The sequence below is a fragment of the Moschus berezovskii genome, chromosome 20, assembly GCF_049115385.1.
Source record: "Moschus berezovskii isolate FMDL1 chromosome 20, NW_MosBer_1.0, whole genome shotgun sequence".
NCBI lineage: Eukaryota > Metazoa > Chordata > Mammalia > Artiodactyla > Moschidae > Moschus > Moschus berezovskii.
Window position 1 is genome coordinate 35,962,608 of NC_142479.1, and position 19,115 is coordinate 35,981,722.

General features: G+C 42.0%; 1 protein-coding gene across 1 annotated transcript; it reads right to left on the bottom strand.

The window, feature by feature from the left end:
- Positions 1-8,602: 8,602 nt before the first annotated feature.
- LOC129538271 (olfactory receptor 1G1) lies at positions 8,603-9,657 on the bottom strand. Its single transcript, XM_055398377.2, has one exon. The coding sequence runs from the start codon at positions 9,542-9,544 to the stop codon at positions 8,603-8,605; it is 942 nt and encodes a 313-aa protein (XP_055254352.2). The 5' UTR covers positions 9,545-9,657.
- Positions 9,658-19,115: the final 9,458 nt, after the last annotated feature.

Here is a 19,115-nt window from a genome sequence, read left to right on the forward strand (position 1 = left end):
TGTGTGGCTCTCAGAATCTCTTGGTTCAGCTGCCTCCAGTTTCCTCCTATATAGGATGAAAATTCAGTCAGGATACAGAGGACCCTAAGACATTGCTCTGTCAATAGGACTTAGTGATCTGTCCTACTGGCTAAAGATGGGAAGAAGGTATTAGTGTCTGGATCTTCTGTCCCTATGAGGATGAGGAATCTGAAAAATGATGCTTCAATCTCACATTCATGAAGAAAAAGGAGTGTACTAGGAGCACGCCTACTATCAGTTTTGACGAGGCCTTGGGGAAGCAATCCCATGACAGTTTGTTGAGATGAACCTGGATAATTGCTCCAGTGTTAATATCTGTAAGAAAAGATCTTGGGAAATGAATTTTATTTACAAGGAATAAGTGAGTTCCATATGGGGAAGTCTTCCTTTTAGGAAGTCTTCTTGAAAGGGTTCCTAGAAGTTTAAGAGTACACCAGAGTTAAAGAAGACATCCAGCATGTGCTCCTGCCTGGCTTTGAGTCACTAGGGGAATGGAAAGTCTCAAGTATGAAATTTGGATTGGAATGAGCCCATATTTCCTGGCGGCTCAGATAGTAAAGAATTCGCCTGCAATGCAGGAAGCCCGGATTTGATCCCTGGGTTGGGAAGATCCCTTGGAGGTGGGCATGGCAACCCATTCCAGTATTCTTGCCTGGGAAATCCCATGGACAGAGGAGCCTGGCGGGCTTCAGTCCATAGCATCACAAATAGACGTGACTGAACACATGCTCACAAGCCCACATTGCTAGCGACTCCAAATGCTAAGTAAAAGTAATTGAAAAAAACCCATGTTTAGAGGAAAATAAAGTCACCCTAGCCTTCACATTATTTCTATGAATAATTTTTTCAAACACGCTATGAAGCCCAAGACCAAAAAGAAGCAGATACACAAGGAAATAAGGTATCAGAAATAAGAACCAGCAGATAAGAGACGTGAAAGGACTCCAGGTAGTATAATAATCAGACATAGTAAACACTGACGTTTGCAACGTTTATGAAATTAAACCAAATCTGAAAATTTCGGCAGGAATTTTTACAAACTGAAAAATATGAGTAACCAGTCCTCACATAGCAAACACTTTTTCCACACTCTGTAATTCCCCTCATATTATCTTGTCATCGTTCCTGCAAGAGTAATCACTCCTAGCAGTATAATTTAGTTTTACCCATTGGCGTGCTGTGATTCATGGGGTCGCGGAGAGTCGGACACGACTGAGCGACTGAACTGAACTGATACTTTATATCAATGAGTGTATGTTGTTTATACTCTTTTGTCTGTCATATGTCTAATTTTAGTAGATTGTTCTAGACAGTTTCCCCAAGTTCTTGTGCCAGTTTTCCTCCCCTCTCACAGCATATGAGAGTTCCAGTTCTTCCTGATTATCTGACATTTTTCCATCCTTTTCATTTAAGCAGTTTTGGTCTGTGTGTAGTGTTACTATGTTTTAAATTTGCATTTCCTTGATGACTACTGAAGTCAAGTGTCTTTTCATATGTTACTGTTTTAATATGTATATTTCGTTGTGTAAATTCTCTTTTCAGGCCTTTAGCCCATTTTTCTATTGATATTTTCAGGCTGATTTGTAATTATATGTTGCAGCTATGAATTCATGAGATGTTGTAGTAAGAATACAATTGGTTTTTACTCAATTAATGATGGATGGAGAGAGAAGATTTTAATGTCAGTATAGGTCAATTTATCATTTTATCATTATTCCTTTTTGAATCTTTTCTAAGAAATCGTTGCTAAATCTTTGATAATAGTCTCCTATATTTTACTCCTGAACTATTTATTGCTTTCCCTTTAATCTTTAGATCTACTATTAATCTTGATTATGATATTGGGTGAGATAGAGATCAAGAAGATATGTTCCCCCCCCCCACAAATATTGATATCTAACTAATCCAGTCCCATTTACTGAAATGACCATCTTTTTCCTGCTGTATTTCCCGTTAGTCAGATGATTGCACCTCTGTGAATCTGTTTCTGGACTCTATTCTGTTTTGTTTCTCAGTTGTTGATCTTTGCATCAATATTCCACTCGTTAATTCAGTTCAGTTAAGTTCAGTTCAGTTCAGTCGCTCAGTCGTGTCCGACTCTCCGCGACCCCATGAATCACAGCACGCCAGGCCTCCCTGTCCATCACCAACTCCCGGAGCTCACTCAAACTCATGTCCACAGAGTCGGTGATGCCATCCAGCCATCTCATTCTCCGTCGTCCCCTTCTCCTCCCGCCCCCAACCTTTCCCAGCATCAGAGTCTTTTCCAGTGAGTCAACTCGTCGCATGAGGTGGCCAAAGTATTGCAGTTTCAGCTTTAGCCTCAGTCCCTCCAATGAACATCCAGGATTGATCTCCTCTAGAATGGAATGGTTGGATCTCCTTGCAGTATAAGGGACTCTCAAGAGTCTTCTCCAACACCACAGTTCAAAAGCATCGATTCTTCGGCGATCAGCCTTCTTCACAGTCCAACTCTCACATCCATACATGACCACGGGAAAAACCATTGCCTTGACTAGACGGACCTTGGTTGGCAAAGTAATGTCTCTGCTTTTTAATATACTATCCAGGTTGGTCATAACTTTCCTTCCAAGGAGCAAGCGTCTTTTAATTTCATGGCTGCGATCAGCATCTGCAGTGATTTTGGAGCCCAAAAAAACAAAGTCTGACACTGTTTCCACTGTTTTTCCATCTATTTCCCATGAAGTGATGGGACCAGATGCCATGATCTTTGTTTTCTGAATGTTGAGCTTCAAGCCAACCTTTTCACTCTCCTCTTTCACTTTCATCAAGAGGCCTTTGAGTTCCTCTTCACTTTCTGCCATAAGGGTAGTGTCATCTGCATATCTGAGGTTATTGATATTTCTCCCAGCAATCTTGATTCCAGCTTGTGCTTCTTCCAGCCCAGCGTTCCTCATGATGTACTCTGCATATAAGTTAAATAAGCAAGGTGACAATATACAACCTTGACGTACACCTTTTCCTATTTGGAACCAGTCTGTTGTTCCATGTCCAGTTCTAACAGTTGCTTCCTGACCTGCATACAGGTTTCTCAAGAGGCAGGTCAGGTGGTCTGGGATTCCCATCTCTTTCATACTGTATCTTTTAATGGCATTGTTGCATGGTTTAAATTCTTTAGTTTTCTTTAGTATTTCTTTGCCTATTTTTGACTCTCAATTTCCATTTCCATTTTGGCTGGTTAATTTCTCTAAAAAAAGACTGGCTAGAATTTTGAATTGTATTGCATTGAAACTAGATTGATTAGGAAGAGAATGGGTTTCTTTGCAATATGGAGTCCTCTGAGTCTACCGCACAATTGCACTCATCTCACACGCTACTGTGTTCTTGCCTAGAGAATCCCAGGGAGGGGAGCCTGGTGGGCTTCCGCCTATGGGGTCACACAGAGTCGGAAACGACTGAAGTGACTTAGCAGCAGCAGCAGCACACGCTACTAAAGTCATGCTCAAAATTCTCCAAGCCAGGCTTCAGCAATATGTGAACCGTGAAATTCCAGATGTTCAAGCATGTTTTAGAAAAGGCAGAGGAACCAGAGATCAAATTGCCAACATCCGCTGGATCATGGAGAAATCAAGAGAGTTCCAGAAAAGCATCTATTTCTGTTTCATTGACTATGCCAAAGCCTTTGACTGTGTGGATCACAATAAACTGTGGAAAATTCTGAAAGAGATGGGAATACCAGACCACCTGACCTGCCTCTTGAGAAACCTATATGCAGGTTAGGAAGCAACAGTTAGAACTGGACATGGAACAACAGACTGGTTCCAAATAGGAAAAGGAGTACGTCAAGGTTGTATATTGTCATCCTGCTTATTTAACTTATATGCAGAGTACATCATGAGAACGCTGGGCTGGAAGAAGCACAAGCTGGAATCAAGATTGCCGGGAGAAATATCAATAACCTCAGATATGCAGATGACACCACCCTTATGGCAGAAAGTGAAGAGGAACTCAACAGCCTCTTGATGAAAGTGAAAGAGGAGAGTGAAAAGGTTGGCTTGAAGCTCAACATTCAGAAACCAAAGATCATGGCATCTGGTCCCATCACTTCATGGGAAATAGATGGAAAAACAGTGGAAACAGTGTCAGACTTTATTTTTTTGGGCTCCAAAATCACTGCAGATGCTGATTGCAGCCATGAAATTAAAAGATGCTTACTCCTTGGAAGGAAAGTTATGACCAACCTTGATAGCATATTAAAAAGCAGAGACATTACTTTGCCAAACAAGGTCTGTCTAGTCAAGGCTATGGTTTTTCCTGTGGTCATGTATGGATGTGAGAGTCGGACTGTGAAGAAAGCTGATCGCCAAAGAATTGATGCTTTTGAACTGTGGTGCTGGAGAAGACTCTTGAGAGTCCCTTGGACTGCAAGGAGATCCAACCAGTCCATTCTAAAGGAGATCAATCCTGGGTGTTCATTGGAAGGACTGAGGCTAAAGCTGAAACTGCAATACTTTGGCCACCTCATGTGAAGAGTTGACTCACTGGAAAAGACTCTGATGCTGGGAGGGATTGGGGGCGGGAGGAGAAGGGGACGACAATGAGATGGCTGGATAGCATCACCGACTCTATGGACATGAGTTTGAGTGAAGTCTGGGAGTTGGTGATGGACAGGGAGGCCTGGCGTGCTGTGATTCATGGGGTCGCGGAGAGTCGGACGCTACTGAGTGACTGAACTGAACTGAAGTCTTAGGCATGGTGTATTTCTCCACTTTTTTGTTATTTATCTCAATAACACTTTGCATTCTTCTGAGTAAACATCTCCCAAATCTTTTGCTAGATTTACTTTTGTGTATTCATTGCCTTTTGTTAAATTTAAACTGTATATATTTAAGGTGTACAACATGATGTTTTGATATACATGTATATACTGAAATGATTACTACAATCAAACTAATTAACATCTCCATCTCCAGCATTTTCTTTCATGATGAGAACACTTGAGGTCTACTCTCTTAGCAAAGTTCCTGTATATAATACAGTATTATTAACAATGCTGTAATTAAATCTCTAGACCTCACTAATCCTACATAACTGTAGCTTTGGGCTCTTTGAAAACATCTCCCCTTACCCTCATCTCCCCACCCTGGTAGCGATGATTCTGCTTTCTACTTCTATGAATTTAACTTTTTTAGAATCTATATGTAAGTGAGATCATGCAGTATTTTTATTTCTGTGTCTGACTAATTTCATATAGCATAATAACCTTCAGGTTGATCCATGTTTTGTCACAATGGCAGGAGCTCCTTTTTTAAAGCCAACTAATATTCCATTGTGTGTTTATACCACAATATCTTAATCCATTCATGCATCAGCAGACACAGGTTGTTTTCACACCTTACTGAACCAGATTCGTTTGCCTGATTTACAGCAAGCCAAATCCTGTGATTCCATGGTTTGCAGTAGAGAAACGGTTTATCCATGAGGCAGCCAAGTGAGAAGAAAAAATTTCAGATCTGTATCCCTTAAGGCTAAAAGCTTGGGATATTTACACGATAAAGCTGAGGCATGGGGAGAGTGGGAAAAGGTAATAGGAGAAGAGAAAAAAGTAAGGTAATCATTGTTCTGTGCAAACATGACTAGGCTACATGGGACACAAATTCAGAAAATGGCCCTGAACTTTTGTGACGTCAAAAGGAACCATACGCTTCATTTACTTATTAAATATTTTTGTGGGTAAGAAGTGACAATACAGATTTGCTGTAATCATAGATGATAGAAATAATTTTCCATTTTCAATAACTCTACCAGTAATTTTATTTTGCTATAAGAGAAAGGGATAACAGAGGATGAGATGGTTGGATAGCATCACCAACTCAGTGGGTGTGAGTTTAAGCAAACTCAGGGAGATGGTGACGGACAGGGAAGCCTGCGGCGCTGCAGTGCATGGGGTCACAAAGAATCTGATACGACTTAGTGACTGAACAGCAATATTTATTAAGCTAGAAAAATGAATCACGATAGTGAAGCAGTATTGGTGAGATCTTGCAGAAACAGTTTTATCTGACAGCAGTTTGGCAGTATAGAATATGAGCTTTAAAACAAACGATAAGTATATGTGGATGTATTTATTTTTAGGACTCTAGGCTAGGAGAATAAACCACACAATAAAGTAATGTTTGTTGAAATGATCTTTTTTTCATATTCAAAGATGTGAGTTAATCTTCAAACAGCACAGTAAAACAATCTTTGACAAAACTATACAATCTTTGACAAAACTATGGTGTAAGGGTGTGTTGACACACCTCAAAAGATATAATTATGACAAACATGAAAACTGTTGTTACATGAAAATTGATATATAAAATGTCAGTGTGAAAGAGTAACACATAATTTAAGTTAAAAGACAGAATTAAAAATACTGGTGAATGTTAATTTAAAGAGTGAAAGACATACAACTGTCAATGAATTAGGAGGGAATATGGGATGATGCAAACCTGTGTATTTAAGTAGGTAAAATTTCACCTTAAATTTAAGCACCCTGAGTGGGTAGCCATTCCCTTCTCCAGGGGATCTTCCTGACTCAGGGACTGAACCTAGGTCTTCTGCATTGCAGGCAAATTCTTAACCGTCTGAACCACCAGGACAAGCATGATTTCAAAGGTAGACAGAAATCTTCCCTGCATGTGAATCCCAGTAAGTGAGAAATCCTGCATTAAATCCCACGATGTTCTCCAAAAGAATGATAGGATGCCTTCTGGTTTCACAGTGCAGGCCATAGGCAATCCTTAGCAGCAGTGCTTGAGAGTGAATTCACATAATCTGATGCTTGATCACCTTTCAACAAGAACTGTTACTACAATAGCTAACATTTATTGAAAATATACTATATTCTAGGAAGTACATGTTTACATTTATATCTAATTCGTTACAAACTATGCTTTACAGACAGTACTACATTCAAACTTCTTGACAACACAATGAGGTGAATTATACTTGCTCTGAAAGGTTAGGGAATTTCCTAGGGTCACACAGCTTACAAGTGGCAAAACCAAGATTTGAACTTGCTTGTCTAATTCTGGAGCTAGAGCTGTCTACCACTTTGCTATACTGTATTTTATTGACAGAAGATAGTGTCTGAACTTACTCTCAGGCGAATAGGGAGTAGGTGAGCTATCAACAGGGGCTTCCCAGGCGGTGCCAGTGGTAAAGAACCTGCCTGCCAATGCAGGAGATGTAAGGGACACGGGTTCGATCCTTGGATCAGGAAGATCCCCTGGAGAAGGGAATGGCCACCAACTTCAGTATTCTTGCCTGGAGAATCCCATGGACAGAAGAGCCAGGCAGGCTACAGTCCATAGGGTCACAAGGAGTCAGACATGACTGAAGTGACTTAGCATGCACGCACAAGCTATCAACAACTGATTTCCACTGGAAAAGATACTATCAACAGAAATCACAATCTATGTTATCGAAGCTTACAACCAGGTACCTAAAGAGAATGAAAAATATCACCCTGTAGTAGCTTTTCATTTTCCTATAGAATCTAATTGGTCTTGGGGCACCTTACTGTACGTATATTTGTTCCAATGTTTACTGACTTAGCTTTTTGGTAACCATCAATAATAATCAGCATAATGCAGGTATTTGCTTGAGTTGATCTTGGGAGGAATACGGAACAGTGTGGGCTCTCTGTGGGTCATATAAATTATGAACTAGTGATGGTAGACCTAATGCTTGGGTAAATCATTTGAACTTTATTCTGCAGGCAGCATAAAACCATTTGAGTTTTCTAATAGGGTTGTGATGATATAATCATATTCTATGAAGATTCATCTGACTGTGGTGTACAGAATGGATGGAATGAGGAGAAACTGGGGACTGGAGAATATCTAGGAGGGGTTTCAATCATTCAGGTGAGAGATTTGAAATAGTCATAAAATTATTCTTTCCTGATCCCTAACGTTATGATTGCAACCATGCCAGTGGGATTTAACACATCTTAACGGTGCCAGGCATTATGCCAAGTGATGCAAGGGTGAAATTGACTTGCAAAATTTTTCTCAAAGATAAAAAAAAATGAAGTTTTCAAGTGAAATTTAAGGTGTTAGGAGGGATGGGGATTTGGATGCCTGGTAAAATATCGTAGTAGGTCTAGCTAAGGATTCCATCCCATCAAACCCTTCCCAGTCCCAGTGTCTATTCTTTCAGCCTATTGGTAGGGGTCCAAGTCACCAAGGTCCCAGTGATGGCAGGAAAAAGTTATCTTTTCCTGGAGTTTATTCTTGGCTACATACAATAGCACAACCACATATTCCCTTATTTTGGCCGTGCACTATCTCGTGTGGTTTCAAAAGATTCAAGCACATCCTTTATGATATTATACAACTGGATGGCTATAATTCTAGAACATTATGACTGTAAGAACTTAAGCTGATTATATTGCCCTGATAGTGGGTTTCTTCTAATGTGTCCTGTAGCTTAGGCATGGATATTTCAAGTTCAGATCACAGGTCTTAGAAGTGAGATTCCCCACTTTTTCTCCCTGTCTCATTCTTCCCTGCTTACTTGTGGTGAATGTAATTGGGTAGGGACCCCCATATTAGATGTGAAGTCATTCCCACTAAGAGGAATGAATTTTCCTAGCCCACATTAGCTTTTTCAGGGAAGACTTGATGTCTCTGTTCCTCAAACTATAGATAAAGGGGTTTAGCATCGGGGTTACCACCGTGTACATCACTGATGTAACTGCACTCTTCGGTGCTGAGTGGTTGGAGAGGGGGCTGAAGTAAACACAAAAGGAACTCCCAAAGTATAGAGAGACCACAGAGAGGTGAGAGCTGCAGGTGGAAAAGGCTTTCCGCTTCCCCTGAGCTGAGGGGATCTTCATAATTGTTGAGAAAATGTATGCGTAAGAGATAACCAGGCAAAGCACACAAACCAGACCCATAAGACCCCCTACAGTGAAGATCACCAGTTCATTGATGAAGGGGTCTGTGCAGGACAGACTCAAAAGGGGGTTGATGTCACAGAAGAAGTGTGCAATCTCTTGGCCTGCACAGAAGGACAGGCTGCTCATCAAGAGTGTGTGTAGAAGGGAGTGGAGGGCGTTCATGACCCAGGATGCAAACACTAGGAGGACACAGAGGCCAGGGCTCATGACCATGATGTAATGGAGTGGGTAGCATATGGCCACGTAGCGGTCATAGGCCATGACAGCCAAGAGGAATGCCTCCAGCATCCCAAACATCAAGAAAAAATATAGTTGTGATAAACACCCGGTGTAGGAGATGACCTGATTCTGGGCCCATATATTTGACAGCATCTTGGGGACTGTGGTAGAAACAAAGCAGGTATCAGTGAGGGAGAGGTTGGCCAGGAAGAAGAACATGGGAGTGTGGAGTTGAGCATCGGCGATGATGGCCAGAATGATGAGGAGGTTGCCCGTCACTGTGACCAGGTACATGGACAGGAACAGACCAAAGAGGGGCCACTGCTGCTGTGGCTGTTGGGAGAGTCCCAGAAGGAAAAATTCTGAGACACTGGTCAGGTTTTCCCATTCCATTTGTCTGTAAGCAGAAAGTAGAGTTAATTGAATGAGATTGGTAAACCCTGGATTGTGAGCTCTGAAAATTATGAGATGTCCAGTGTTGATATTCTAGGGTAGGGTTGAATCATATAAAACCTCTAATATTTAACTGCTTGTCGTTCAATCACCATGTTGTGTCTGACTTTGTGCTATCCCATGGACCATAACCCGCCAGTCCTCCCTGTCCATAACCATCTCCAGGAGTTTGCCCAAGTTCATGTCCATTGAATCGGTGATGCTACCTGCAGATATATCAGTTTCTTCTAGTTCAGCTGACTGTTTGCAAATGCTTGTGCTTGGTGCCATGGAAAACTGAAGATTTGTTTGCAGTGGGAGAAGAGGTTTTTTAAAAAACTTTATTATATAAGTGTTAATCCAATATGGGCTTTCCTGGTGGCTCAGATGGTAATGAATCTGCCCGCAATACAGAGAGAGACCCTGGTTCAATCCATGGGTCGAGAAGATCCCTTGGAGAAGGGCATGGCAATCCAATCCTGTATTCTTGCCTGGAGAATTCCATGGACAGGGGAGCCTGGCGGGCTACAGTCCATGGGTTTGCAAAGTCAGACATGACTGAACGACTAACACTTTCACTTTTCAATCCAGTACATGTATCTGGGGGAGTAGGCTGGACATGTTTGCTTGCTTAACTCTTATGGTATTCGTGTGGACATTATGATAATCCATCCTGGGATTTCACAAGTCAGAAAAGTATTTAACAGATTTTCCTAATGCTTCAAAAAGAATAGCTGCTGGAGAAGGGGTTTGGGAATTGGTAAAAAAGCACATCTCATGCTGAAAGCGACTAAGCTATAATACTGAAATCATTATCACCACTATCTATCTACACAGTTCATTTGGCCAGAAACCTGGGTATCATTACTGACCCATTTTCCTTCCTCCCTGTCTGCATTCAAGTACCATCAAATCATGGTAATTTTATTTTCTCTATATAGCTGAAATTTACCTAGTTATCTCTCTTTATGCACTTCCCTCAGGCCCAGCTGCCACTGCCATCATCGAGGACAGTAATGTTTGTTATTTAGATTTTGGCAGCTGTTCTCCTTGCCTCCAGGCACACCCACTGCCATCTGTTTTCACAACAGAGAGAATGAGCTTTTGACACATCATATCTGATTTTATTGCCCCAGCTGAGAAATCCTTCAGCGGCTCCTCTTTACTCTCAGAATAGACTCTAAACTTCTTAACATGGCCTGAAGACCCTTGACCCTACTGGTATTTATTATAGATGTTTCCAGTTCTCATGAACCTTCCTCCTGCACTCCACATCTTATGTACCAGTTATACTTTGAATCTTTTAGAAGACCCAGATGCAGTCTCACTTTGGACTTTTGCCCATCTTATTTTCTTGGGCTGGAATAGTCCTCTCACTCTCATTCATCAGACATGCCAAACTTCAGATCTCAGCTTAAATGTCAGTTCTACTAGGAAGCTTTCCCTCCTTGGGTGGGTAGTTTAGTTGCTAAGTTGTGTCTGACTTTTGTGACCGCATGGACTGTAGCCCACCAGACTCCTCTGTCTATGGAATTTTCCAGGCAGGAATACTGGAATGGGTTGCCATTTCCTTCTCTAGGGGCTCTTCCCAACCCAGGGATCAAGCTTGCATCTCCTGCATTGCAGGCGGATTCTTTACTGATTGAGCCACCAGGGAATCTTCCCTCCTTACCCTCACACAAAATACTCGGGTTCACGTCCCTCCTGCCCCGGTGCCTCCCCCATCACAGCGTGTGTCACTCTGCATTGTGACCTTCTACTTCTCTTTCTATGTCTTTCATTCTACTGTGAGCACCATTGAGAGTCGGCAGAGATGTCTATCTTGTTCCTCTTTGGACTCTAACATTAGTCCTGAGCCTAGTACAACATAGGTACTTAGTAAGTATCCATCATGTGAATAAATAAACCCCAAAGAGTAGAAAGAATGGAAAGGGAGATTGTAGAGAGGTAATATCAGTCATAGGGAACAGCCTGAACCTCTCTGTTACTGGTTTCATCCTTAGATTTGACTCAATAAAGTCTTGGCCATAGGAAAATGTAGGAAACATTATGGTTACGCAGACATAAAGATGTCAAACAAAGCAAAGGCACTCTTGGTGAATTCAACTTGAATGCCTTCTGGACTCAGGTTCATGTTTGAGAAAGAAAGTGAAATTTAGAGTCTAACTTCCCCATTGATAAGGAAAGAAACATCCGGGGAGGACTTCCTTGGTGGTTCAGTAGTTAGAAATCACTTGCTGGTATAGGGGACATGGGTTCCAGCCTTAATGTGGGAAGAAGCTAAGCCCACATGCCACAGCTACTGAGCCCGAACACCCTGGAGCCCATGCTCCCCAGCGAGAGAAGCCACTGTAATGAGAAGTCCACGCACCGCAACTAGAGAAAGCCCATGTGCAGCAATGAAGACTCAGAGCAGTCAAAAATAAATAATAAAATTTAAAAAGTATATAAAAAAAGCATCCAGGGAGGAATGGAGTAAAAGCTATAAGGTCAAAAACTGAGAGAATTGGGTGGTGAGGGTGGGGGCAGTGTGGATTGGAGTGATTAGGACACACCTCAAACTCATTCTCATTGTGGCTCCAAATATAAATATTTTCATCCCACTTCTAGAAATAATATGTAAATAGATAATAAGTTGTAGTAAATTGTTGACTAGTATGTTCATTAAAAGTCTCTAGAATAATAAACAAGACACCAGTAAGAGTAATTACTTGCTGGAGGTATGGGAATTGCATGAATTAGACACAGGGGAGGGAGGGACTTTTCATGTGTGTGTGTGTTAGTCACTCAGCGTGTCCGACTCTTTGCAACCCCATGGATTGTAGCCCTCCAGGCTCCTCTGTCCAAGGGGTTCTCCAGGCAAGAATACTGGAGTGGGTTGCCATTCCCTTCTCGAGGAATCTTCCCGACTCAGGGATTGAACCTGGGTCTCCTGAATTGCAGGTGGAGTCTTTACCATCTGAACCACCAGGGAAGCCCTTTCATGTGTATATTTTAGCATGTTTTGAGGTTTGAACCATTCAGTGACCATACCACTTACTGAAAAATTAATTAATTAAAATTAATTAACTGAAAAATTAATTAATAAAATTAATTTCCCTTAAAGCAAACCATAAAAATCTATAAAATGGAGACAGTGCAGCCACTCTGATGGAGACTCCATGAATAGCAGAGAAACTTGTTTTACTGGAGCCATGTCCTTTTAATGCCTTAATGTGGTGTGTGAGCATGAGTGTGTATGTTTGTGTGTTTGTGCATATGTGTGGGTGGGTATATGTGTATCTCCTTCAGAGTTTGGAGGTTAACGGAATCATCTTGAATTATTTGTGGAGAGAAGTTGCCATTGGTTCCTGTGCTTTGTTCTTATAGCACGATGACTTGTGTCTTGTAAGATTAAGGACCCAGGAGTCTGCCCCTTCTGTCCACTAAAGCAGCACATCATTGTTGTTTCAGGACTGTTTGTGAGAGATAGGTTCCCAAATGACCATGGGGTAGGACAGACAGAGGAGAAAGGGGAGAAAAAAGAAGCAACATGGAGTCGTGTATCTTTTCTAATCCTTACCTGACTGTTCTTGCCAATCACTGAGGGTATTACTGGCAGGCTTCTGTCTGCTTCACGAGCATCTCTCCTACAGTGGACCATGAGAAGATGACAAAAACTGCTTTTAAAGGCACAAAAGGAAATTTGCTTCATGCTCTGGGTGTGTTGAATAATGATTGTTGCTATTGCTTCATCTGCTCAAATTTTCTCTTTGGTCTCACAGTATTAGAGAACTTTTAATTTTTGTCCATCCTGAGAATGAAAGACAGTAGCTCCAGGTTGAGGTTATAATCATACCAGTATATCAGAAAGCTGCATTCACAGAATGCCTCATAGAGCCTAACAACCACATAGCATCCCTTTTCTATTTATTTCAGAATTTTCTGCTCATGTTTGCCCCTTTAAGTTGTTCATAGAACCCATGAGAAATGTATTCTTGCAATTTCATACTCCAGGGACGATGATGAAATTGCAAGAACACATTTCTTATGGTTTGTGGGCTTCCCTTGTGGCTCAGCTGGTAAAGAATCTGCCTGCAATGCGAGAGACCTGGGTTCAATCCCTGGGTTGGGAAGATCCCCTGGAGAAGGGAAAGGCTACCCACTCCAGTATTCTGGCCTGGAGAATTTCATGGAGTGTATAGTCCATGGGGTTGCAAAGAGTCGGACACGACCGAATGACTTTCACATTCTTAGCTGTGGATTGGATTGATCTCAAGATCTGTTAAACTGAAGTTAATTAATTCTGTGTGGTACTGAGAAGCCACGAGACTTGAGAACCCACTGATGTGTCCCTGCTGTATACTGGTTCAAGAGAGGCTAAGGCAGGACTTCCCTGGTGGTCCAGTGGTTAAGACGCAAGGGTTCCATCTCATCCCTGGTTGGGGAACTGGGATCCCATGTGCTGTGTGGTACAGGCAGAATAAAAAAAGAAAGAGAGGGGAGCTAAAGCATGAGCGACCTATCTGTGACACCTCTGTGGGCCCAACAGGATCCTAGCATTCCTTTCACTAGCAAAGAAACCAAGTATGTTTACTGTTGTGATTTTTTTCTGTAACCTTTCCTAGAGGTGTTGACAGAGGCCTTCTGTACCATGAAAAAGCCAGATGAATTGACCCATTCTTGACTCAGAGAGTACCTTACCATCTTGTCTTCTAGACTTGATCATCCTAGTCCAGGTGAGGCTGAGTTGGTGTCGACCCACTTGTCCTATTTATCCCTCCTTTGTGCTGGAGAGACCAGGGGTGAGAAGCTGGGATTCCTTGTCATGGCAGGTCACCAGCAGCCTGTTCATACTTACTACTGAGGTGTCTCTGCTCCATCCCTGGTGCATGCATGTGTGTGCATTATTGTTATGGTGGTTTTCACCCTTGCTCAAGGATTGGCTAGGACCTGGGCTGGTTTTGCTTCTCGTGCGTGCACATGTGCATGCTGACAACTGCGGTCTCCACGCTGGCTGGTGGCAGGGCCTTGCTGAACCATCTCCACTTCTTCCACGGTGCAGCATGCACTGGCAATTTCAGTCTCTGTCGGGCTAGAGGCAGGGCTGGGTCCTGACCTGGCTCTGCTCCTTCCCTGGTGAATGCTCACGTGCGTGGGCAATGGTAGCCTCCTCTTCAGTGAGAAGCGGTGCTGGACTAGGAGTCTGGTGTGGGCTGAGGGATGTGCTGGAGTCTTCCTGGCAGGTTGACCAGAGCACCAAGAGGTTTCCTATCTGCTGCCTCCTCACTGGGATTGAGAATATCCAAATTTGTAGACAAGCTCTTTAAGAGCAGAGTCTCAGTTTCTCATAGCCCTCTGATAAGTCCCTCTTGTTTTTCAAGTCATATATGGGGGCTTGTCTTCCTGGTGTTGGATCCTAGGTCTGGGTTGCTTAATACGTGGCTTGAACCCTTCCATCCCCACGGAGGATCACTGAGCCCAGGTCCTCTGCTTCTCTGGTTCACCCTGTTATGGGTGTGGGTCCTGACTAGATTGCTTCCCCTCCCCTCCTACCATTCTCCGTGTGGTTTCCTTTACAGCCTTCGTTGTAGAAGAGCCATTCTTCTAGTCTTCAGGTCATTATCAGTAAGAGTTATTCTATATGTATTTGTAGTTTTGATGTATTTTTTCGGAGGAGGTATGCTCAGGGTCTTCTTACTTTGCCATTTTGATTCCACCTCAGCACATAAGGATTTTAAAGCAGCTGTTATAACTATGTTCCATGGATTAAAGGAAAATAGGCAACCAATAAATGCAATTATAATCTCAGCAGAAAAACTAAAACAAAACAAAAAAGAAATAGACATTCTCCAACTGCTGATGGCTGATTCACGTTGTTTTATGGCAGAAACCAACACAAAATTGTAAAGCAATTTTCCTCCAATTAAAAATAAATTAAAAAAAAATCACTGCAGATGCTGATTGCAGCCATGAAATTAAAAGACGCTTACTCCTTGGAAGGAAAGTTATGACCAACCTAGATAGTATATTAAAAAGCAGAGACATTACTTTGCCAACAAAAGTCCGTCTAGTCAAGGCTATGGTTTTTCCCGTGGTCATGTATGGATGTGAGAGTTGGACTGTGAAGAAAGCTGATCGCCGAAGAATTGATGCTTTTGAACTGTGGTGCTGGAGAAGACTCTTGAGAGTCCCTTGAACTGCAAGGAGATCCAACCAGTCCATTCTAAGGGAGATCAATCCTGGGTGTTCATTGGAAGGGCTGATGCTGAAGCTGAAACTTCAATACTTTGGCCACCTCATGCGACGAGTTGACTCATTGGAAAAGACTCTGACGCTGGGAAGGATTGGGGGCAGGAGGAGAAGGGGACGACAGAGAATGAGATGGCTGGATGGCATCACCGACTTGATGGACATGAGTTTGAGTGAACTCCGGGAGTTGGTGATGGACAGGGAGGCCTGGCGTGCTGTGATTCATGGGGTCGCAAAGAGTCGGACACGACTGAGCGACTGAACTGAACTGAACTGAAAAAAAGAAAGAAACTCTAGAGCTGAAAATTGCAGTTATTTGAAATAAAAACACACTTTGCTGTTTTAATTTACATGGCTTGGTGACATACTGGATGAAAACCCCATAGCACAGCATAGGACCTAATAGATTGCAATATATCAATATATATATATATTAGTTAAGTGGAATTAATCATAAACCTGTCCTCTGGAGCTACATAGGATAAATGTAATACCTTTGATATTAGAAAGATTCTAGATATTAAAAATCACAACCATCAGTTATTCTAAGAAGAGTATTTTATATCTCCTCTGTGGGTTAGCTGTAGAGTCTAAAGGAGAGCATTAGGCATGAGGAAACTGGAGACAGATTCTAGAGCAACATTGTACTAATTAAAAGGTATTTAGGGCTTCCTGGTGGTCTAGTTGATAGGAGTTCACCTTCCCATACAGGAGACACGAGTTTCAGCCCTGGTCTGGGGAGATCCCGCTTGCTGCAGAGCCACTAAGCGCATGTGCCAAAACTAACTGAGCCTGTGCTTTAGAGCCTGAAAACTGCAACGACTGAAGCCTGGTGACCTAGAGCCCTTGCTCCACAACAAGAGAAGCCACCACAGTGAGAAGGCCATGCCCCACAACTAGAGAGTAGCCCCCACTGGGGGCAACTGGAGAAAAGGCTGCACAGCAACAAAGACCCAGCACAGCCAAAAATAAATAAATAAATAACATTTAGTAAGTAAGTCACTTCAACTTTCAAACATACAGCTTTTCTATCTGTAAAGGGGGACTATTTCCATCTATGTCCCAGGGCTATTTTGAAAATTAAGAGACAATACTGTATGTAATATAGTAAAGACACATGACCATATACATATGCATATTCAATATTTAATAAAATATCTACTTTCTCTAAACCTGCATGGCACATTTTGCAATTCCTTTGTATATCTTGCTATTTTCTACCTTGTGTTGGCTATTGTTTTGTTTTTTTAAATCCCACAGGAACCTTTGAAAATACACCCAAAATGGAACTAATTTTTCTTAAATTGCTCCCTTGTTAATTATTTTCATTAAGGGCATCATTTTCCTTTTAGTGGCTCAACTTCAAAGTCTTGAAGACATCTGCTTACTTACTAGTTTCATAAAATTATGCATTTTGTCTTTATTTCCACATGACCTTTACATCTAGACCCTTTATCTTTGGCTTTACTGTCTCTCCTCTAGATTACTCTGTGTGCATGCTAAGTTGCTTTAGTGTGTCTGACTCTTTTGTGACCTGGTGGACTCTAGCCCACCTCAGGTTCCTCGGTCCACGAGATTCTCCAGGCAAGAATACTGGAGTAGGTTGCCATGCCCTCCTCCAGGGGATCTTTCTAATTCAGGTGTCAAATCTACATCTCCTGCGGCTCCTGCATTGGAGGCAGATTCTTTACCACTGAGCCACTGGAGAAACCCCTAGGTTGCTCTGCTGCTAAGTTGCTAAGTCACTTCAGTCGTGTCCGACTCTGTGCAGCCCCATAGACAGCAGACCACTAGGCTCCCCCGTCCCTGGGATTCTCCAGGCAAGAACACTGGAGTGGGTTGCCATTTCCTTCTCCAATGCATGAAAGTGAAAAGTGAAAGTGAAGTCACTCAGTTGTGTCTGACCCTCAGCGACCTCATGGACTGCAGCCTTCCAGGCTCCTCCGTCCCTGGGATTTTCCAGACAAGAATACTGGAGTGGGGTGCCATTGCCTTCTCTGTAGGTTGCTCTAGGAGCTGCCTAATTAAACTTTGATCTCACCACTCCTCCCTGCTTTCTTACTGTTATCCATTCATTCTTAATTAAACAAAACATTCACCATTGCTTCATGCAAATTTTGTTATCCATCTATCCAACATCATAAATCTTTCTAGGACCACCTGGCAACTGAAGAGTTTGGACTTTAGTAGTAACTTCCATCTAACTATGTGGTACCCCCCAGTTGCATTCTCCTGACTCTCCCCTCTTGAATTTCCTCCCATCTTGAATCCTATGCTTATCTTTGCCTTGCTTTTGTTTTTAATACACTTCTATTGCATATGTGTCTATTCCCAGAAAGTTTATTATTTGATTTCTTTAACTGTTTATAATCTTACAGAAGGATATCGATAGTAATCTTTGGGGATATATATTTTTAAATATTACTAAGATTCAGACAAATTGTAGCATGTCTGTGTGGGTCATCTAGAAAAGAAGAGATTTCTCTACTGGCTGAAGTGACTAATCCAATTACCAAGGACATTGTGTTGCTGCTACAATTTGTCTAGAACTCTGTCTGGAATGCCTTTTGTATTTACACACCCAGTAGCAGAGACTACTAGAAGCTGTGTCAGCCAAAAAAGCAAAGAGCAGTTCTGTTGAGGACTCAGACCCCTTAGGAACCAAAGTTCTGGTCACCCCATCAGGTGAGGACCAAGTGGCAGCTGTTCAGTACCTCCACTCGGATATCTGAGCATCAGATATGTGGTCATTCCATCGTGTGTGCGCCTAGGTTCTGACAGCATTACCTTCCCTTTCTGTTCCCCTAGCCATACAAGAGTTAAATTCCCGAGTTAATAATTTCTGGGTTACCTTGGCAGCCATCTTTTTTCTCTTTTAGTCTCTTTCAAGATATACCTGTGTATTTAATTCCTTCTTTTAAATCATCTTGGTTCAAAAATACCTAGTGTGACTTTTGTTTTCTGAATGGATCCTAATTTTCCAGAATTGCCATATCTACTATGCAATCTTTTCCGGACAGTCAATCTCAAGACATTGGAATTTGAAGTAATTTAAATTGCAATGTTAACATTACCCCAGGAAAGCATGTTTGACAGAACCAAAGGGAGACGGGTAGGACAGTGAGTGGACATGCTGATGCAATGGTTTTTATTTGCATTTAAAGTTACGAACACACATATAGATTCTTATGATTGTTGTAGGGAATTTAGTAGAGAGCAACTTGCCTTATCTAAAATCAAACAGAAGACTAAAATGAGAAGGATGGGGCCGTTAAGTGGTATGGGATTCTCCTAACAGTCT